Below are 22,650 nucleotides of genomic sequence, written 5' to 3'. Positions count from 1 at the left end.
TAAGATGTGGACCCTACTGGCACCCTGGAAGGGCTGACAAAACATTCTTAATGAATGATAGTATAAAAGTGAGTAATGACCTACCGGCAATAGTTAAAGTATGGGAGCAAACTATGCTTGTATGGCAGGTCAGAGATATTATGTTTAATTCTATTCTCACAAAACAATGCAAAATCAGAATGATTCCTGTCAAAAAGATTCGTTTTTTTTCTGCTTATCAGTAGTGTAGTGAACCTTGTTTACAATAAAAGGGCAAAAGTGACATATAAAAAATTGTTCTTACTTGACAGGTGCATATGCGGTACATGATACCTCTTGACCAGGTTCAATAGGTTTCCATTTAGCAGTTGGAGTAACAGTGCAAGGTAGAAGTTGTATCTCATACTCTCCGCTGTAATCCTTCTTACTGTATTTGCTTACTGCCCTCCAGTGTTGGTGAGGGGAATCGAATTTGTTCTCGTTCCAAACATTCTCCAGTTCAAATTGAACGTTAATTCCATCGGGAGCAATAACAGCTGATTTCTGTGACAACAATATTTAAATTAGTTGCTTATAAAAAATTTGGACCAGAATAAGCGAAGTTGGTTAAGACTTTGTCACTGTAGTACATTTGCTTAACTATGTAAGAATCATATGGTGGAGATCTCAAATTCAGACCATGGCCTCCACTTGAGGCAGGCTTAATTGTTTGCATAAAAAGTTACTGATACTGAAAAGACTATTTAAAAAAAAAATCACGTATACTCCTAATTGAAGAGTTTTTATTTTCAGGAGTGTTAGGTGCATCAACTGAAATGCAAGATTTACTGACCTACTATATATTTTTATGTATCAGTATCCGATTAACCAATTTCGTACAAAAATTAAGGCATGTAATATGTAGTATATCATAGTTTATCATATCAGTCAGTTGTTTATTTTTACACATGCCGAAAATACACATTGTAGATACAGAATAAGAAAAGATAAAAAAATGCATTTCAATGCGAAGGGAGGCGGGAGGCGGAAAATACGTTGAACATAAAAGACTAACAAAAGTCGGAAATAAAATATACTTAAGCGACATAATATCCGAGCGTTGCTATTTACAGTTACAATGGAAGCAGACTCCAGACCCGACAGGCGAGGTAACCATGGCAACCGCAGTTTATTAGCTGACAAACAAAAGGCAAGTCGCTTTCCACTGTTAGCTATCCATGATAAGAACATTCATTCATTTTGCAAAATAAGGGAGCAAAAAACTTACCCTCCCTGGTAATGTATGGTGCTCAAGGACAAACAGTCCTCTAAACTGTACAATGGTTTCAAAAATGATTTCCAGTCTTCCATCATCTCGACTCTTCATTTTTGTAACTTGGAACTTTGCAGCTCGGTCGCCCTCTGTCTGTATTCCCTCTGTAGATGAAGATAAGAAAGAATAGAAAATATGAAGTGTGCGCTTTAAAATGTTAAAGATTTCTACACCTAAAAGTTAATAATTGCCTATAATCTGTAATTGCCAAACAATTGCCGGCTCAATTGTCGAAAACAGCCCATAAAACATATGAAGAGTATATATAAACAAAAACAGGTTGATTGGGTGGTTAAAAATATACTGTCACACATCACAAACCCTAGTATGCTTGTCAGCCCAGATCAGGGAATAGCGATGGTTAACGCATATCAGTAAGGGTTTCACATAGATGTACTTTTTTAAATGACGCTTATTACCAATTTCGACGCGAACAAGGCTCTGTGGCTACTATTTTTGGAGAAGCCAGGATCGTTACAAATTCAGCATTTCCTACCCTATCTATTACACCCTGGGTGAGGTGGTGGTGACATCGAGGACTCTCGAATTCACTATTCTAGGCATTCACCGCATAAATGACTTATTTTTACCTCCTTTCCACATAACACCATCATATAAGAACGAGAATTCCATCTCAGTCCTGTGTTCCAGAGCTCCCCATCCAGTTGGTGCAGTTACATACACATACGAGACATGCAGGGGCACTGTTACTGTGACAAGAGACTTAGGAGAATCCCGGACCTGAGGAATGGAAGAAAATTATTAATTTATGATTTGCCGGACTAAGAAATTTCCATCTATTCCAAAACAGTCACTTTTTCGGACCAGTCCGAAATGATTTATACGGGCAAAAATGTATATTAAATATATAGTAAAATTGACGGACTTTCAACTGTTACCATTCCAGATTTATAACAGACTGAGCGGAATATAACGGAATAAAAGTCCAGATCAACTATAGGAAAGCTTTTTATATGCATAGTTCTCAAAGGTGGAATCCATTGTTATTCAATACATAATCTGGACCAGTGAACTCATGCAGTAATACGATGTCCCATATCTTCCACCTGCAGAACTACATAAGTAATCAGTGGTATGGAAGCAAGTATATTGCTGTTTAAGGAGCTTAAAAAATTTGTAGAAAGTAAACTAACATGATAATCAGGATCTACTTTTCCATTGCAATAATCAATAAGTTGGTTCATCTTGTAATGAGCTTTGAATTTCCAAACACAGCTCTTCAAGTTCAAGTATTTGTACAAGTCGATTGACTTTGGTTCTCGTACAGTTGGATCAAGTTGGAACGGTTTGTCAAATCCCGGTCCGAGAGATAATTTGGAGTAATCTGTTGGCTCAATGAAGCCGAGATCTGGAAACAGACAAACAGGTTCTTAAATAATATTATATAATATGGAATATATTATAAAGATCAATTAACCCGTGGAGAGGGAGAGATTTTTTTTTGTCAACCAGATAAAAATGAGCATTGCAAGTTTGCAACAATAAAAAAATATACAGCAACATTCACAAAGTTTTTCGGTATAGACTCGAGGTAGCGATACGACCATACGGTCATCAGAGTCAATATTCCTCCATATGCCTATTTGGAAACTCTCAATTCCCCTGTCGGTATGTTTAAGAATATCCAATTGTTTTTTAATATTCAATGGATCATTAGCCACTAATGTGTAACTTGTACTCTGGTTTTTATACAGTTTGAAAATTTTATAATATTAGCATAAAATATATATTAAAATAATAACCCATACCGTAATTGCTAAATAATATTAATAAAATCACACCAAATACAATGTAATATTACTGTGTGTCCCGAAAACAATAAAACTGCTCTCTAGAGCGAAATTCTTTCTCACTTATGAAACGCTACATTAAAAATTACATTTTCCAATATCATGAAGTAGTTCTTCATCATTGATGACAAGGTCAGAAGGTTTAACATGAACAGTTTTCCCGTTGTACATCATGTTTGAGCACAAGTGCTGTTGCCTATCAATTGATCGCGAGAGAAGTAATTTGAGGTTATTGAATGGCATAGTTGATATGAGAGGTAGTCGGCCATCTTGGTGAGGAATTTCAACCTAAGAAAGTGAATAGCATTGATTGAAATACACATATTGTATTTCTCGGTATACAATACACAATTTCAAGTTTAATTTCCGAGTTCACAATACATCGGAAACAACAACAATGAAATCCAGCTTTTAATATCAAGGTTTTCAATACAAGGTGTTTATCAGTTGGTATTTAGCTTGAAATACTAGTGTTACCAAAGTTATTTTATTATCAGTCATTTTTACAGCCTTGCTTATAACAAAGCTACAAACAAAAAGGAAGCGCAGGACTATTTCAGCAGTCTTCGAATTTTTCTAGTTTAGCATTGCCTCCCACTACATTTATTCACCCTGGGTGATGTGGCAGGCCTGTGGTTAGAGCTAAAAATCTTCAACTTGGACCAAATTAGTCGACAAAAAACACAAAACGAACAGCAAGTCAATCAATCAGACGTGTAGTAGTGAAATTAGAAACAAAAACTGAATAAACAAGGACTTACTGATATTTGCAAAGAATCAGGATGTTCTTCAGATGTCGGTGGAATGTAATCCAACTTTGCTATAAAACTTTGAGCCTGAAACATAATTAGAAATAGAATAGTGTTCAGTGCATTGGGAATATTGCTAGAATTGTTCACATAACTGTGTATTGGATACCGCTTCTTCACCACACAACTCTGGATCTATCTATTCTCAATCCGCACTTGAATTGGTAACCAGAAGTCGTGGTTCATTTGTAATTTTACCCAGGGTAAAATAAAACTGAAAAGAGTGTGTCGAACATTAGGCAGATGTCTACTTCTATCATTTTGTATCTGTGGATGTGAATGGATGCAGAATGTTGATTGTAAATGTTTGTTTTAGAAATCATTGGTAATTGTAAATCTTCAGTTAACATAAAACTAAAAGTCTTGACCTAAACGGATCTTGCTTAAAATAAGCATTTACCTGGAATCCCCGCTCTGTCCCTGACATGATGGGATTGTGACAAAGCCCAGAATCTGTGCTGATAGTTGCCACATTACTGCGAAGTGGGGTTCCTGCTGTGCCAGTCTGACTGTCAACTGCTTGGGCAATGCATCGTACATGAAACCTAAAGATAATGTAAATATAGATGAAAGATGGCATCCAGAGCAAAATTATTAGATTAGACGAGAGAAAAAGTTCTGATTTTAGACCATAACCAGTCCAGTGAGTAAGAAATTGGGTTATGAATGATACCTGTATAATGTTGCTAGGCTTTGGTAAACATAATACCAATACCAAATAAAATTGTAAACAACTCAAGAGCATGAAAACAGTAGAGCATACAACATGGAAAAACTTAATCAAAATGCATATGATTATATTTGAATACCACTACGAACAAACTCTAATACCACATTTAAAATATGCTGGGAGTTTGCCTTGTATAAACAGCTAAGTGGTTGATGCACAGACTCCGGACTTTTCCTCAAAACCATCAAAATTTTGGGCAAAACAATGAGCCCATTTATGCCAAGAAATATATTTAACTTCAGTTGGAAACTAGAAATTAATTGTTTCATTAGGTAAAGAAAAAAGGATTTCTAGCACCAAAACAGCAGTTTATTTTGATAATGCTAAGCAAATATTCTACAATATGCTAACCCACCTTCTTGCAAAATAGATACTGTCCAACACTTTAGTGTTCACACTAGTGAAAGGAGTTTCATCCTGAACTTTTTCAAATGGTTGACTCCCCCCTCCTTCAATATTGGTTGGCATGGCAACCTGAAATAGAAGAGAAATCGATATGAACTGCAAAAGGGCTTCATTTAAAATAGCACAACTTCCGAATTTTTTGTTTTTCTAATAATGAGTATGAAGTAACCATGTTAGCACTGCGGTTCAAAGATTTAAAACCTAATGATTACTTTTGCAGAGAGTGTGATTATTAATTACGTAGTTATTAAGTAGCAGCTTGTCTTGGGCCTTGTTAGAGACACAAACACCTCGTACAAATAGCCATGAAAACTGGATATTCGAAAAACTAATTCCTATATTTAACACCCCGTTTGCAGAGATTTCAAAGTTTCTGTAAGATTAAGCCATCTCATCAGCTTTCTTTTCCCCAAGATAAATATGGAAATGTAGAATCCTATTCTCTTTAAACACTCACCTCCCAGCTGAATATAATAGCAGAAGCGTTAATTCCAGCTTCCTCGCAATGGTTTCGTGTGTCGGCATATTCTGGGTAACGTGGGTCACATGGGGTCACACAAACAAGGGGGTAACCTGGAGATGGATTTGTTTCTAAACCTTCTTTGACATTATCGTAATTGAGGAGTGACACCTGAAATAAAAAAAATAGTTAAATAATTATGAGATCTAGTGAATTGTATGTAATTAAACAAAGCAAACAATTAATTTTGAAATATAAAATGACAATAATAATGCCTAAAATCTGTTTCCCCTAAAATTGGGATTTTCCATGAACTTCCAAACACAAACTTTAGTAAGATACACACCAGAGATACACACAGCAGAGGATTATGACTGACTAAAATGATTGCGGCACATGTTGTTAATCAAAATGGAATAAAGAACCTAGCCACAATCTAATCCGTCATAGTAATATTGCCCATGGAAACACATCAATTCGCGTATTGCTACTCTTTAGTATTCAGGGTGTCCGAAAAATTTTGCTCGATTTTATAGTAATACCAATTGTAAATTTAAATAAATTTAATTGTATGATAAATAAGAACTACAAGCACAATAAGGACTATAAATAAACAAATACCAACAAATTTTTAATTGTTATTACTATAAAATTGGGCTAAATTTTCTGGACACCCTGTATATAAATATTTATAAAAATATTCATTGCAATAAGCAAACTATAAAACATATCTACATACAAAATAAGAATTTTTTCTAATGCCTGAGTGGTAACGACACAATCGTTGAGTCAGAGTCTGTTATTTCAATCAATCGATTCAATTTTGTTTCAATTAACAAAGTCAATCTAAGTCTTGGAGCAACACTTTGTACAATCCTATATAAAACACTTGCCACCACTCACCACTACAGGAGTTGTAGGTAGAATTAAACTTCCAGCAGCATCTTTATCAAGTACAGTAACAGTAGCTTGTGATATTGGTCCCAGCACTGCATTCACTGGATCATCAGGTCCCAACACCAGTAAAAAGGTTTCGTGCCATTCAGTGTCATCGTTGGGAAGAATGTTAACCTGAATGAGAAGGAGTCGAATTAAGTTTAAGTCTGCTAAGGAGAGTCAATAAATCATTCGACATAATCATTACAGAATGAACATATTTATTTCGGCGCTCCCGAAGCATGTGCACCAAGATGGCGCACAACCTGAACCCTAACCTGGTACACATACTAGGTTGCGCACCAATCTGGAGGTCCTTTATTTTAGGGGAGAAGAAAGCTCAATCATATGGCGAACCTCTCGTTCATTTACCAGTCAATGTCAGGTATGGGATTAGGGTTAGATTAGTTATCCAGTTATTTGTTTCAGATGCCGATAAATGGGATAAGATTTTCCATATTTAACATAGGAGAAGATGGCTTACGCATATGGTAAACTATGGCTTCTTGACTGGCTACCAGTCAAGTTTGACTAGGAGAATTGTAAATTTATTACTCAAAGACTTATATGGTGAAGAAATCTTAAACAACAAGTGATTTTGTGGACCACACATTTATGATAAGTGCAGTTCCCATAAAAAAAAAATCAGATCAAAAACTTACCCTGAAACTAACTTCTGTGTCACCAGGTTGGAATCTCAACATTCGACTCTTGGGTTCATAATCAGATCCAGAAGTAGCTGAACCATCTCTAGTGCTGCAACGAACCTAGAATAGCAAGAAAAATTCTCATGAAAGCTAAAAAACACAACTGAAATTGGTGATATATTATTGCACTTAATTTTAACCCCAACTGGGGATAGTTAAATAAAATGCAGGAACATGCATTGGCAAATCAGCTTTTAAGAATCCCATAATGAATGCTGCGGATGTCATATTCAGGATGTCATATCAGCAGGTCACCTCCTGATTTTCAGGAGTTTTGAGCAAAATTTTAAAAAGGTTCAGAATCGCAGTAAAATCTTACCTTGCTTATCTCATTTGCATCTCCAGTTCTTATAACTTTGACAACGAGCTGTCGACTTTCTTCGCCAAAGTCTGGTTCACGGATTGAGAACTCAGCTCTCTCAAACATGATTGTAGGAGCTAGAAGGAATAGTATTGAAATGTTATTAAAGACAAACTAATATTTGCTTTTTATATTTGTGGCCAATGATGGCTTATCAAGTATTGTCCTTATAATTGATTGTACTATTCTGTCTAGTGTTGATGTGTCGCGAATGTGTACCTCCCTAATTTGTTCTGTTGGCTCAAGTATCTATGTTGTGCATTATGCAGGTGTAATAAAGAAGTATAAGTCTATTGAGATAAAACCGAATTCTGGTAGCTTGGGTGCAAGACTGTAGAATTATTAACAATATTTAATTTCACTCTCAAACATTTGGTTTGAACTAGTGAAAATAGGTTGCTTTTTGGGGGATAACTTTAATTGTCATTATTTATTTTAAAACATTAAGAGTCTAAGAGAACTTTAAATTTTATGGGGTCAAAATTGGCATACTATGGTAAATTAAAATATTACCACAACACTAAATATGACCCAAAATTTCCTATTATTTCTTACAATTTTTTCATTGTTATATTCCATTTCTGTTCACTCGTACTTTATGATAATTCAATACCAACCAAAGGCACAAATCCCTTACTCAACCACACAAATACTTTAGCATAAGCATGTATAATCAAAATTATATATTCCAACACTACTAAAGTACTTATATTATTAGAATATGAGGCTTTGGCCAAATTCAATCAAAAATAGACAAAATGTGGCAACCCTCACCATCTTCATCATTTGTGATTGTAATTTCAACGACTTTCTTTTCTCCGACTGTCGCTCCGTACCATTTACTCCCGATAGCACCAGTAAGATGAACGCTGAATCTTTCACTTGATTCATATGAATTGTCATCCACTATAGTCACATTGCAGTAAGCGAGCTGAAAAGTTGGAAATGACGGCTGATTGTACTCTTTATTTAAGTGATTGTCATAAGGCCTTAAAGTCCAAATTTGGCTTGCTGGGCAAATTCTTGTGGCAAATGATTATATGAATGAGAAGTGCTGGAATCTTTGCCATGATAGGGTAAATGACTAAGCTGTTTCATCAGATTTCCTTTATCAGAATTTCAGGGCGGTACACTCGACATGCTCTTTTTTATAGTTCTATAAAAATATCTCTTTACCAGTTATTGACCTTTGGTCTTATGACTTGGGTCTCCTACAAACAAGTGTTTTATTTGCAAGTGCCCAAAACAAGCAAGTGCTCTCAGTAGAGAGTAAAACCAATATGACAGCTCAATCATAGGAGGGACCTTGACTTTTAGTTCAATTACCAATCAGGTTAACTACTGGAGTAGCCAGATATTTGTTCCAGTTACGTGGATTCAAAAATACCAACAAAGAGTAATTCATTGAAATGAATTGTATCGTAATTTCATATTAAAATCTCACCTTTTGTCCTGGTTTGAAAACAATTCTTGATGTCTCAGTGTTTGCTCGTTCATTAAAATCTTGCTCTACTTCTGCAGTGTTTCGTCTTGTATAGCAGATGACAGAAGATGAACTGCTTATGTCACCTTCCCGAGTTATTGCCAGTGAAACCAGCTTGTCTTTCTCTTTTACTTCGACAGATGTTTTCAAGAATTCCATTGTTGGGACTGAAATTTAAACAAACGTTTTAGTAAAACAAGTTTGATAAATATTGGGATTTGAAAAAGAGAAAGGTGAAAATAATTTTAAAGAACTTGAGACTTTAAATCACAAATTTGTAAGTCCTAGAAACACATTACAAAATGTAACAAGTTTAACAACCTAAAATGAAAAACATGATTAATTTGTGCTTTTTAAATAGTGAGAGGATTCCAAAGAACATCAATACTTGCTATCACAAACTGGATTGTCTAACTCTAAAGCGCTAGAAACATGTTATGCTCGCCATTGCTCTGATCAATGTACTGTTTGACTCAATTTTTCGATTTAAGTTCAAACAAGCACAAATAATTAAAGCATATGTAAAGAAAGCTCAAGGATTCCAAATTTTAGCTGGAATTAAGCTTATGCAATCAGTAATCAGTATTTTATTTTTTCACTATCATGTAAATACACTTTGCACAAACAAAATAAAAAACAAACGTAAAATGGTATTACAGGAGGAAAGGGGGCACGAAAAAGGGCGTTTCCAGTGCTGGAGTCACTAGAAAAGAACATTAATTTTGCTCCAGACATGAATAAATAAAACTTACTGTCATCCAGGGTGTCATTAATAGTCACAACAGCATGATGTGGAGTCACAAGTTTAGCTCGGAGAACAGAACTCAAATAAACTTCAAATGTCTCATTTCCCTCCACTGATGGCGCTTGTGAGTCATCTAAGATCATCATTGAGCAGACCTGAATTATATGTTAAATTTTAAATATCATTCAATGCATGCAAATGACTGCGAAAAATATACAAAGTAAAAGTGATGTCTTTTATTTTGGCTTCTATTACATGAAACAAGACAACACAAATAGGTATAAACGATAAACGAAATGCCACTAGAATGCAGTTAAAGATGTACCAGTACAGAAAAAACTTGAAATATGTACCAATTCTTGAAGTTTAAAACAAGTTATGTTCTAGGTTAGACAGAGAGTCAGCAATATATCGACACTTTGAAAACAAAATACCTGTTTACATTCTCTGTGCATGTCTAGAGCCTTGTTTAAAGCTTAATTGCAAATTATGTCATAAAAAGTAAAAAGTCTGTTTATTTTTAATTGAACAAATAATTAGCCAGATTCACATATTTATCCAGAGGGAGAGAAAATACAATAATACGGCTTAATCGAATGCTGAACCACGGCCTCTCGTCCATTTACTAGTTCATGTCGGGTATGGGTATTTGAACCTGCAAACCCATGCATGTATTCAGAGGAGTGATTGCAAGCGTATTCCTAACTCTCAGCGCGATCAGCCACATCGCTAAGCCGGAATCCGTTGAATATGAGCAAAACTTGATTTAACACCAACTGTCTCATCACAACAAATATCATACCTTTGTAGTTTCACCAGTCCTGAATGTAACCTTGTTAGAACTCTGAACAAAATCTTCTCCGGGAACAGCTGACACTGGATCCATAGCACGGGTAGCGCACCAAACATCTGTGGATTGACTCAAATCAGATCCAGTTCGAACAACCTGAATTGAGTGTAACATATTGAGTAAAATTCATTTTCAAACTTGAAAAAATGTTGATAAGACGACCTGTCATATAGCAAACCACGAACTGATTTCGTGTACAGGAACAAATAACTATCGGTAACTATTTGTTTCAGATGAATGAACAAAAAAAATATCAATACTTACAGTGACATCAACAGTTCCTTGGTTTTCAGAAAATTCATAATGATTGTTGGAGAAAAAGACAGAGGCTGCATCGTTCGGCCCGGCAATTGTAATTTCGGCCTGTAAATAGGTGATGAGAAGGTAATGATCAAGGGCTGTTAGTGGTTAATGCATTCAACACTTAGGTTGGAACTGCGGTTTGAATACGGGAATATTGAAACTTATTTCTACAATCTATTCCAATTTATTATGAAATTTGGTGAGATATAATTCCGATTAAAGTCATTCATCTTTCTATGTACCCATAGCTCTTTGACTATTCATCGATTCACTAATCCATGGGCAGGGATAAAAGCCGAGATTATAAGATTTAAAAATATTTTTTAATTCAATAGCAAAGTCGTCCTTACAATTTCATAAATATTGATGTATTCAGTCATCTGCATAAACAGCTTTATCTTTTGATGACTAGAGGCACAATCTACATAATCTTATACATCTTTCTGTAAATAATATCTGAACAAAAAATACCTTGGCCATTTCTCCGACTTGAGCACCAGAAGAAGGATCAGTTAGTTTGACAGTGAATTGTTCATCTTCTTCATAAATGCTGTCATCAATCAGTTTCACATCGCAGGTTGCTGTACTGACGCCTGTAAGAGAGATAATGAGAAAGCGCATTATAAGGCAATATTCTATCAAAAGTATCAATATTATAGAAAAAAGGGAATCGATTCAGAATCTCAGGTAAAGTGTGAACTGAACTTGAACTATAAACTAAAAACAAACAAAATATTATACCTTGCTACCAAAACAGAGTATTCAAATGATTTTCAATGAAAGACAGAGATGATATCAATTTTCATCAAGGCTCCGGGTAATAACACTAGTTCTCACTCTCAGCCCAAACAACGATCTAAGGGCATGGAGCATGACTAATGAAATTACCACTTTTTTAAAATCACTTGAAAAAATAATTTATGCACTAAAATAGATGACAGCTTCAATTTTTTTAGGGTGTCATGGCAAATAACAATTCAGAAAACTTTAGAGCTTATAAGAAATAGATCAATTTACAATGCTCAATTCTGAAATTTAAAGATATTAAGCTCAAAATTGTTCAAAAATGCATAATATCTTACCGGGTTCAAAAACAACAACACTATGTTCATCATTTCGATCTCTGCTTTTATAATCTGATCCAGATCCGACATGCCCGGATGCACTTGACCCTATTGCTGTACCAGATTGTGTGTGGCAGATCACAGTTACCTTCTTGTTGATGTCACCTGGAATGGAATCAATCTCAATGTAAATTTTTGCCCCAAAAACAAGATATTACAATAAGATTTTTTATATTTATCTCAAGGAAAGCCCAGAGGTTAGCCAAACCATCCTATAATATCAAGGAGTTCACCCCAAGATAAGAATGAAAATGCTAGTGCTAGTCTTAACTTGTTAGCATCTCAAATTAAAATCTCATGCCCACAACTTCACCCAGGGTGTAATAAATTTGGTAAACAATGCCGAACTGGAAGGATTTCCGTTTTTCATAATCATAACAGATCAGAACCTGCGTGCATAGATCCTTCTTAAAAGCAAAAGGTGAGAGAATAGCATACAGTATTTGCTCGTTTTGTAGCCCGGGCCCATATTTTTTTACCCAAACTCACTAACCGGGCCCTTATTCAAGCACGGGCGCTTGTTATTTTTAAAGTAAAATTATACACAAAAATATATAAAAAAAACATATCTATATAGATAAGATCGATCGTTACAATAATTCATATATTGTCATTTCCAGTTCTCAAGTATGATTTAAACGAAAATAATGAAAGTTTTGACTTTTTCTACACACCGCAGGTACAAACCCGCAAAAGAAGAAAAGTTTTGCGACGCTCTATCAATATTGAAATAAGACACTTGTGCGTTGCGACGCCCAGTTTAAGAACCACGGAGTTACGTAATCAATGCTATCTGTTATGTAATTAGACGCCTAAGGCGTGAGTGTTATCTACCAGCGCTTAAAATTCAACAGCGTTGTGACAAAAGCGCTTCTTATTTTTTATCACTGAAAAATCAGCTTCCACATCGGGCGGGTATTCAAGCACCGGCCCTTGTTTATTTTTATGTTCTGTTCACACGGGCGGCTATTCAAACGGGCCCTTAATCAAGATCGGGCGGTAAAACAAGCATATACGGTAGTCATCATATCAAAAAATTCTACCTGTTCTTCTGATAGTAAGGAAGAAGGTGTCATCATTCTCTTGAACAACTTTCTCTGATTCATCAAACTGCAATGTTGGTTTGTCTTCAGAATCGTCAATAGTAACTGTTGTTTCTGTGATTGACCCTGAAAGAGACAAAAATTATAAGAAATGTCTGGTTTGCCAAGGTTTTTTTTTGTCAGCGGCTCCTTTTTTGGAGCTAAGATTGAAAACACATCTTATAGCTATTTATTTTAAAAATAGTGTTGGATTGAAGTCTCTAAATCCCAGACCGTAATGGAGGTGTGGCGCATCATGATTAGCATTAGAAATATGCTCCCCATTGCACCTCTGATCATCCTGCATGGATTCACAGGTTCGAATCCCATGCCGAAGCTGTCATATCGGCTTTTCTTTCCCCAACGATAAATATGTATATCCTATCCTGTATTATGTTTAGCGAAACATACCTAGCAATGCATAGTTAGGCTGAGCAAGTAGGACAGTGAACTGTTCGGTTCCTTCATAAACTGAATCATCTTTGATCTCAATCGTGCAAACTTTCTCGTCCTCATGCTCATCAAATTGAACCTGGATTAGAAAAAACACAAGTCACAAAATTTAAGCAGATATAAAACGATAATATGAAAATATACGTACCCACAAACATTTCATACTGGTAACTTAACAAAGGGCAAAGTTAGCCATATGTTTTAGCCAGTTTTTTTTAGTCTTGGTCTATCTCTATTTATGTACCCAGGGCAGAGACCCTCTCATCTCACAACCTTGTCATATGAGTAAGCAAAATTAAACTTAATATTAGAAGGTGCTGAACTAGTTTTAGTTCAAACAGTAGCACCTAAGTATCAATGAAAGATAACGCCTCATAAAATCTTATTCTCAAAGATTCCGAGTTGTTTTTTCTCAGACATCAACAGGGATGATATGAACGAGAATGAAAATGGTAAATCTTGAGAATAAAACTTATCATTAGGTAAGCCTCCATTTTAAATTTTAAATTCGATATGAATAACTTCCTGTTATTATGTTATCGATTAGATTTCTGCAGGTTTTTTGCAGGAATGCTTTATCAAGAATGGAGACAACTATTTTAATTCAAGAGTTTTGTTGCACACTCTGGAAAGATATTTGTTAATTGGGAAAGATAATCAATCAATCTACTGACCTGTCCTGCATGTTCCACATAGTCCAGTTGTCCAGGGGTGTTAGATGTGACAGAGGTAGCTGTTCCTGGTTCAGTGCGGCAAAGTACGATGGCATAATTCAAGTTGCCATGTCTCCTTACTACAATATCTATGTGACCGGCCCCTTCTTTTACCTTTAAAAATATGGAATAGGTCACTCATTCATCCTGAAATATGGTCTAATCATAGTAGCTCCCTCGATAAGACGGCTCAGCCGTATGGTGAACCACGGCCTCTCGTCAGATTACCATCCCATGTCGGGTATGAGATTAGTTAGTTATTTGTTTTTTTGAAAGCATGAACTTGATGGTGGAGGAAGGTGCGGCGGCGAGCGTATTCCTAACGCTTAGCACGATGAGCCACACCGCAGCGCATCCAGAAACAACGAGACTTCAATTTTAGTTACTGGTTCATGGCGAGAACAATTAACCAGTTATTTTATTTCAAATATATAAAGTTAGATAGTGAATAGGCCAATTCAATAAACACACAATTAAGTATAGAAACTGTGTCCAAGGATTCAAATCAATCGGCCACGCAAATAATTTTACCAAAACAACCGTTTCCGGTTCTCTTACCATATAAGTTGGTTTATCAAGAGTGAACACGCTCCATCTTATATGGAAGATGTTTCCAGTGACTACGTTGGGCATGGAATCTCTGACGTTGAACATGAAAGAATCACGAGTTTGGTCCATTGAAGTGTCAGAAAGTATGTATCGAATAATACCCATATTTACATCCTCTGTAATGGGAAAAAATATAATATAATTAGGATAATTATATACATATATAGGGTGTATATAAAGTCTTGAAATTTTTTAAAATTGCAAAGGGAAGTTATCGATACCATATATTGTTTTGGCCCTCACAGATGTATTTAATGAAGTAAAAATACTTAAACAATTACTGATTAAAAACAACAAACCTGGTTGAGAAATATTGCAAACTGACTCATATCAAAAATGTAAAGGGACTCTATGGACACTCATATTTGTGGTGAAGGATGGCCATTAAAATGGCATAATCATATCGAGAATCATGACATCATATCCAGCATACATGGAAACTTTTACAGGTATGTTCATTTTACCATGAATCCAACAACATATAGGCTTTTACTTTTCAAGGCACAAAACTTTTTTTTATCGAAATATAATCCAAGGATTGTCACGTTCACTCACTCAAAAAGAAGATTCATCTTTGAGCAAAGTTAAGGGTGACAAGAAAGTGGAAAGAACTTACTGAAATTAATGAGAATTGCAGTGTAGAGTGTGTGGTAGTAAATATCAATTGACATTAGATATAAAACAGTTCTCATACAGGATGTGATAGCTTGGGTAGGTAATTCCAAATCGGAAAGATTATAGTTCTTTCAAATAATAGTATATTCTTACATATCATTAGATATCAGTGGCTACTTGTATGGGGCCTTCAGAGAGAAAGACGTACATAAGCATTGTATAAGACGGGCGTGTGCAACCTTTAATAAAAGAGGGCCAGATACAATTAACCGGGTGAAACCACAGGCACACTTTATTCAACATAGGCTTTCTAGTTTTGATGTCATAGATACAAATTGGACACAGCTGCAGGTTTTGCAACACAAAAGGGATTGATTGGAATTACTGGCACATACTAGATTGAACTAAATTAAAAACTCGTTTGAAGGTTCTCTGCCGGCTGCAGGTTTCACACCTCTGTAATAAGAACTTCAATCAGGATAACATCTAACTTACTCTGACTGAATGCCTTCAAAGGATGTCCTGGTTGAAGATTAGATTCAATGTGTCCATGCCTTGGATCAGAAGTGATTGTGTACGTTATCATATCTGCTGATGTATCTGGATCTTCAGTCAGAAGTTGACGCTTCGATATGACCCCCATTGCCTGTGTTAAAATAATTTTATTTTAATTTTTGTGTTTCGGTAAATTATACATTTCACAGAAAGAAATTGAGGTATTATAGTCTAAATCTGTCATGTCCCACAATATCTTGTGTTCAACTTGTTTCTATTTTACAGTTCCTATAAGTTACTACAATATATTTCACTTTTAACTTATTATCTGTAAGGGTAACACATGAGAAAAAAGATTACATAGTGTCCCCTTAAGTGCCAGCCAATTCACCTATGTGCCTCCTGATGAATATATCACTATTTACATTTTCGTGTCGTCTGTCTGCGTGGACCAAAGTTAAATGTTCAACAATAATTGGCAAAGGAAATATACTCAAACAATTATATAATTGGAGTCCAAATAAAATTATATTATTATATATTAATATATCGAATGTTTGATGATACATATTCGGCTCCTGATGTTCCAGTGTCAATTACTCTTAGGAATTTGTTCAGTGAGTTTATTACCTTTCTCTTGTTAATGATTATGAGGACCAAACATTATACAAAATAGTATACAAATGCAGTAGTAATAGTATTCCTATACAGAACCCCAGTCCTTTTAAGAGAATTCTTTCTCAAAGTCCATAAAAAATAACTTTAATATTAAAATTTGGTAATACAATGACAGTATGGATATGTGAACTCACAACCAAAAAGCTCGACATTCATTTAACTAGTTTTAGCACACTCATGAAATACCACACACATGATAGCAAGTCTTAGATGTCTGGATAAAGTCAAAGACAAATTCCATCTGCCATTCCATTGGCAGAATGCTCATTGATTATATATGAAGGCAGGCAGTGATATAATGACAAATAGAAGATGACAAATGGGACTCGGTTTTCGAAATCTTTCACAAAACTAAAATTCTTGAGGCACACTGTGAATGGCTAAGGACTTGGAGATTAAGCATAATTCAAACTGTAACACATTAAAATGTCTTTACTTTCTTGAATCAAAAATTTAATTTTTGGCGATAGTCAGGAAACGTATTTCTGTAAAAGTATTTTGTTTTATGTTTATAGCAGCAAGGGAGCAAATTTTCTATTAAGCGGAATAAGATTTGACTGGTCAGATTTGTACATTTGCTTCCTAAAACTTGACAAAATCAAAATTTGAACCATTTTGACATTGCTATCCTTAACTGAATTTTATGATTGATATGTGAAATTGATTGTTGACTCAAACATACTGACCTGCCTCCATGCCAGGGGTAATTCAAAAGAAAACTAAAATATAACATTTATGTTAGGATAAGTAGTTTCGGACCTCCAGAAGTATGTGCACCAAGATGGCGCACAACCTGACAACCTGAACACAGTATGTGTAACAGGTTAGGGTTCAGGTTGTGCGCCATCTTGGTGGACATACTTCGGAAGCGCTGTAGTCTCGACAAATGCTTTGATGCTGATAATTATGAAGAAATGGAGAGCTATTATCATTAAATATGTAATATCTAAACAGGTAGGGCATTTTTAATAATTTTGAAAATGCCTATCTCTTAGCCAAATCACTGGGACTACTAAAATCAGGATTTACATATTTATCCCAAGGGTAAGTTGATAGGACGACTTAATCATATGCCGACCACAGCCACGTATCTGATTACCAGTCCATGTCAGGTAAGAGATTAGTCAGTTATTTGTTTTCGGAAGCATGAACTTGATAGTGGAGTAAGCCGTAACCGACCAGCGGTTACGTGAACTACCAAAACGGACTTTAATTATTTAAAACTATAATGCACACCAGACACTTCTTGGGATTGCAGTAAGAAAGGTTTGTTTCTAATACTACTTTATAACCATATGTGAAAAAAACTTCAAATACCGGTAACTTCAAATAGAGAATTGCACTGCCAGAATGACTGGGGCAGACCGCAAACCCCTGATGCTAACTACTTAGCAAGGGCGTTGGTGCAATGCCTAGTTAAAGTATCAGATATATAATAGCTACAGCTGTGCAACATTACGAAATGCAAGCTAAGCATAATTATCACCCGGCACTTGAAATTTTTATTTGAAAATCCATTAAGCTAAGCAATTACACTTGAATTATCTTACTGTTGCCAGAGATAAATGTAAGATTAATTTGAGTCGAATCTATTTTTCAAGTGGGAAATAAATTCCTAATGATAACACAAGGGCTGATGTGTGATAATCTGGCAACCAGAGAAAATTAACCGGTTTAATCTACACCTAACTAGTTTTTAGTCAAGCCACATTAACCGCAGAAATAACACTCTTGCATATTTGAAGTGTTTAACGAATGATAAAGGATTGGGCGGCAAAGATTAATCTCTAAACCCTAATTCATGACCTTGAACCCAGATCATGACCTTGTAAATCTGAGAGGGATAACTGAATGACTATTCTCATGCCAGACATGGACTGGTAATCAAATATTAGTATCAGTAGTCAGTAGTTTATATTTTCATCATACTAAAGTACACTTTATGCTTAAAAAATGCAAATAGAAGTAAAATGGTACTTAAGGGTGAAAGGAGATGCAAGAAACCTAGACTGGTTATCGAGCAGCGACACTCGATGTTAAATCTAACAATAATGACATAGATCAAACAATGATTATTAAAAGAAGTTTACACCAAAGTACGTCAAGGTGACCATCAATAGACCATGGTTCACCATAAGAATACCTACACTAATTTATATACAGATTGAAAATTTGTGAGCATGACTGTTGTAATGTTGAGTTATAGGATTTTATGATAGATTATGCATTGCATATTTCTCCAGAGTGAGAGGAAAACTGATAAGAGGGTTAAACCGTGTGGCAAAATAGCCGACTGTTTTTCTTTCCATGGCTGTATGGAAATCGAAACAGGATATCTGTATATTTTGACACAATAATACTGTTTTACACCAACAAAAAGATTCCTAAATATCCAATTAATCAGCTTTCCTCTTCCCCTACAATATAAATAAAAATACTATTACACTGTAAATCAGTAATGTAAATGTGTGAATCATACCAGAAAATTTCATAAAAACTATAAGTAGTCCTTCTTAACCCCACTGATGCTCGATCACTGATAAATGATCAGCAAATATCAAGGTGGATGAATGTATAACTGTCAAGCGAAGTAACCCAACCCTGGGACATTTTATCTTATCTACCTGACATGAAACTTAGGACAACTTTTCCCGTTTTTAAACTTTATCAGAAATCAGTTTTGTCACTAATCCATTAAGCTGTCATTTTGTCATGCGTAAAATTTTGAAAAACCACAAATATTTTGAAAGTGTTCTGCCTGAGGTCAAAGAGCACACAGTTTAAATCTTCTATAACTTTCTGATGAACACACTTGTGAGCTGGATGGTTTTACATATTTATCCCAAGGGAAGAAAGACGATAAGACGGCTTAATCATGTGGCGGACCGTGGTCTGTTTACCAGTCCATATCGGTTATGGGATTATTTAACCAGGTATTTGTTTCAGATGCATGGACTTGATGGAGGAGAAAGTGGTAGCCGACCAGTGGGTACGTGAACCACCCTACGCAGTGAGATTACAGCACAAAATTATTAATCTCATGAATTAGTCTGCAAACTCAGGCAGAGTGATCAACGGCATGCAAAATATTCAACCGTAGCAATATTCATATCAGTATGGTTTGGTATTCTAGAATCCAGCCATTTAGTTTATCTATATTTAACTAGAATATCGCTATGTGACCCTTATAATTTGAAACAGAAAAACTGAGATACTGCACTTGTCTACAAAACTCATATAAAAATGTACGATGCAGTTCAAACCTAGCCCCAAGGATAACAGGCTGTGTGACATTTTATCTTTATTTACCTTATTATCCATATATTCAAGATGATGCAGGCCTTTGTTGGTGACAAGCCTTGGGGTTCCATCGTCTACTGGAAGTATAGTGATGTCAAAGAACTGAAATAAAATTACGAAACGTTTAAAGTTAGACAGACAAAGAAGCATCATATGGCAAACCAGGGCTCCTGGTATGGTTAGTAGGGCATGATTTCGGCTAACCAATTATCTGTTTCAGATGCATGAACTTGACATGGCATTCAACCATTTAAACTACATAAAAATGTAATTGATATAAAACAGAGAGCATAAATGTTTTTACGTAAGGAGGCTCATTTTTACTGTATGTATATGGAAAAAAAAGAAGATATAAGTCATGGCTTAGGAAACACGAAATGCTGAATTTTTATGCAATTCCCCAAATACCTGATGTGAGCTTGTTGTAACTTGCGCTCCTTCTTCTGTTATTATGAATTCCTTGTTGGTTCCGTCTTCAACAGTGAATGTAAATCTGCAATTAGTTGAAAGATTATTTTTTTTTTGGTATATTTTTCTCGAATAGGATTTAAACCAATTTAGACATTTATATCGGAAATAGGAAAGTCAATTAGAATCCCCGAGTTGCAACTCTACCATCAGCACTCTTTAACTTAATAGTTAATAAATAGAGCTTTGGCAATTTAGGATAGGGTGGGATTTACTCATTTATACCAGGTAAGAGGAAAGCCGATAAGACGGCTTGATCATATGGCGAACCAAGGCCATGTCCAGTTACCAGTCTATGTCGGGTATGGGATTAGTTAGCCAGTTATTTGTTTTCAGATGAGTGGACTTGAACTTATATTTAAAAACATGGAAATTTCTCCTAGTTAAAATTCTACCAACTCTACCAACCTATCTTCAACAGAATTGCTTCCATCATGGTTATAACTGATTCGACTCTGATAAATATCTTCCATGCTGAATCCAGTCACAGGAATGTAACGATCTCCCCGGCTGTTTGTGCGTTCAATGTTCCCATGCACAGGAGATTGAAGAATTGTGAAGGTGACCAAGGCATCCTGTAATAGAAATTGTAAAGTATAACACAACATTTTTCCGACGTTTTTATACGCCTGGGCAAGCAAGCAATGAACTACTATCCTTGGGCCGGAATCTTTCTGATTCGTTATTGGGATTAGGCAACTAAATTTTGTTTTTATAGGCGTGCGACATGCGCTATGTCACAAACCGTGGCTTTTATTAAAAAACTTTAGAAGATTAGAATCTAACCAGACATTAGATTAGATTGAGATTTTGTCGTTTTATATCCGATTTAGTAGAAAACTTTACCGTTGAAATTCCATATTTTTATATATATCTTTATATTTAATGTACAAAGAGGGCGAATTTTTTCAGAATATAAATTTTAATTCACCACAAATAGCAGCATAGCTTGGGATTAATATCACATCTGGCGATATAAAGGAAGTAGGATTAGGATTGTTGTTTCGTAAAATCCAGATAGAATCACCCTATAAGATATTAATGGAAGGTATACTCATGATATGTTGAAAAAATTTAACACATACTAGGTTTTGGTGTCCGCCGTCTTGGTCCACATACTTCGGGGGTACCAAATAAATTGCTAACGTTAGTTATATTTAAGAAATAATGATTCGCTTCTGTGTATGCGCTTATTTTCATGTTTATATCACAGGAAGAAGAAAGCGAATAAGATGGTTCAGTTACAAACAAGGAAACTCGACCTCTCGTCCAGTTAAATCCATCGGTTATAGATATATTTAACCAGTTAGTCGTGAACTTGGATGACTTTTCTCTGAGCGAACCGTTCCAACAATGGAGAAGAAAACTGATCGCACTTAAAACTGATATTTTATTTTTGAATGCCAGGGAATATACTTGGTAAAAACAATTTTTGTATATTTTCAGTATGATAAAAGTTCATTAAAAAAGTATAAGGCTCATTGCGCATGCCAAATTTCGATCATATTTTGAGCAAAATCATCGCGCAAAAAAAATTTATTCCCAGTTCAAAACTGGCAACGGAGAAAACGGAAACCATGGTTATCCTTGCTCAAACAAAATCAGTTTGCATTGGATTATATTTAGATGAGTATCGTGTGTATTGGACGCGTTTTTATTTGGAGAATGGAATTTACAAAATACAGAGGAGTTCTATTTCATTGCATTTTAAGAGTTTAGCTTTGAAATTCAATCCTTCTGACCGAGATATACAAATAGGGAACGGATATCGGAATTTATAATTTTCAAGCAACAAGCTATTACTTTGTTTATTTTATGATTTGGATGTGAATGCCGATTCCTTTTGATGTTTTGCACTTTCGATGAGAGTAAGAATCGGTGCAAGTATTTACTGATATGTAGGGAGCTAATATAAATCGGAATTGACAAAATCTTTCCGAATTTATCTTTCTCTAATTTGTTAGATGGTTTGCGTAGAGTTTTTAAACGTCAAACGTCTAGATACCTCCAAGCTTTACGCTGTGATACGCTGTGAAAAAGCAAGCGACTCAAGAAGATTTTCAGGCGACCCAGTTTTGAGTCGCGACCCATCGGTTGGAGAACACTGCTATAGACTAGCACGCATATAATTTTAGGGCTATTCCTGGTATTTATTACTTGCAGTTGCAACCCATCGAAATCATCAATTTGGTTGGTTTCTTTATCTGTATATCCTAGGCGAA

General features: G+C 35.4%; 1 protein-coding gene across 2 annotated transcripts in view; it reads right to left on the bottom strand.

Annotated features, from left to right (window-relative positions):
• Positions 1–22,650, bottom strand: part of LOC120347789 (extracellular matrix organizing protein FRAS1-like) — a 185,096-nt gene that overhangs the window by 5,307 nt on the left and 157,139 nt on the right. For both annotated transcript variants that reach the window (XM_039417879.2, XM_078118103.1), the window contains exons 49-75: positions 20,837–21,003; positions 20,369–20,453; positions 19,970–20,062; positions 15,983–16,133; positions 14,822–14,988; positions 14,225–14,377; positions 13,509–13,629; positions 13,059–13,184; positions 11,974–12,120; positions 11,363–11,484; positions 10,853–10,951; positions 10,541–10,684; positions 9,746–9,893; positions 8,955–9,160; positions 8,285–8,441; positions 7,469–7,587; positions 7,105–7,209; positions 6,410–6,577; positions 5,504–5,677; positions 4,997–5,115; positions 4,312–4,456; positions 3,864–3,938; positions 3,192–3,390; positions 2,446–2,660; positions 1,882–2,032; positions 1,247–1,395; positions 284–522 (exon numbers count right to left, since the gene is read on the bottom strand). In XM_039417879.2, coding sequence (XP_039273813.2) covers positions 284–522; positions 1,247–1,395; positions 1,882–2,032; positions 2,446–2,660; positions 3,192–3,390; positions 3,864–3,938; positions 4,312–4,456; positions 4,997–5,115; positions 5,504–5,677; positions 6,410–6,577; positions 7,105–7,209; positions 7,469–7,587; positions 8,285–8,441; positions 8,955–9,160; positions 9,746–9,893; positions 10,541–10,684; positions 10,853–10,951; positions 11,363–11,484; positions 11,974–12,120; positions 13,059–13,184; positions 13,509–13,629; positions 14,225–14,377; positions 14,822–14,988; positions 15,983–16,133; positions 19,970–20,062; positions 20,369–20,453; positions 20,837–21,003 — 3,944 coding nt within the window. The remainder of the gene's footprint in view (positions 1–283; positions 523–1,246; positions 1,396–1,881; positions 2,033–2,445; positions 2,661–3,191; positions 3,391–3,863; positions 3,939–4,311; positions 4,457–4,996; positions 5,116–5,503; positions 5,678–6,409; positions 6,578–7,104; positions 7,210–7,468; positions 7,588–8,284; positions 8,442–8,954; positions 9,161–9,745; positions 9,894–10,540; positions 10,685–10,852; positions 10,952–11,362; positions 11,485–11,973; positions 12,121–13,058; positions 13,185–13,508; positions 13,630–14,224; positions 14,378–14,821; positions 14,989–15,982; positions 16,134–19,969; positions 20,063–20,368; positions 20,454–20,836; positions 21,004–22,650) is intronic.

This window comes from Styela clava, chromosome 11 (genome assembly GCF_964204865.1).
Source record: "Styela clava chromosome 11, kaStyClav1.hap1.2, whole genome shotgun sequence".
In the NCBI taxonomy this organism is placed as follows: Eukaryota; Metazoa; Chordata; class Ascidiacea; order Stolidobranchia; family Styelidae; genus Styela; species Styela clava.
Note: the sequence above shows the minus strand (reverse complement) of the source record. Positions and strands in the feature narration are given on the sequence as shown.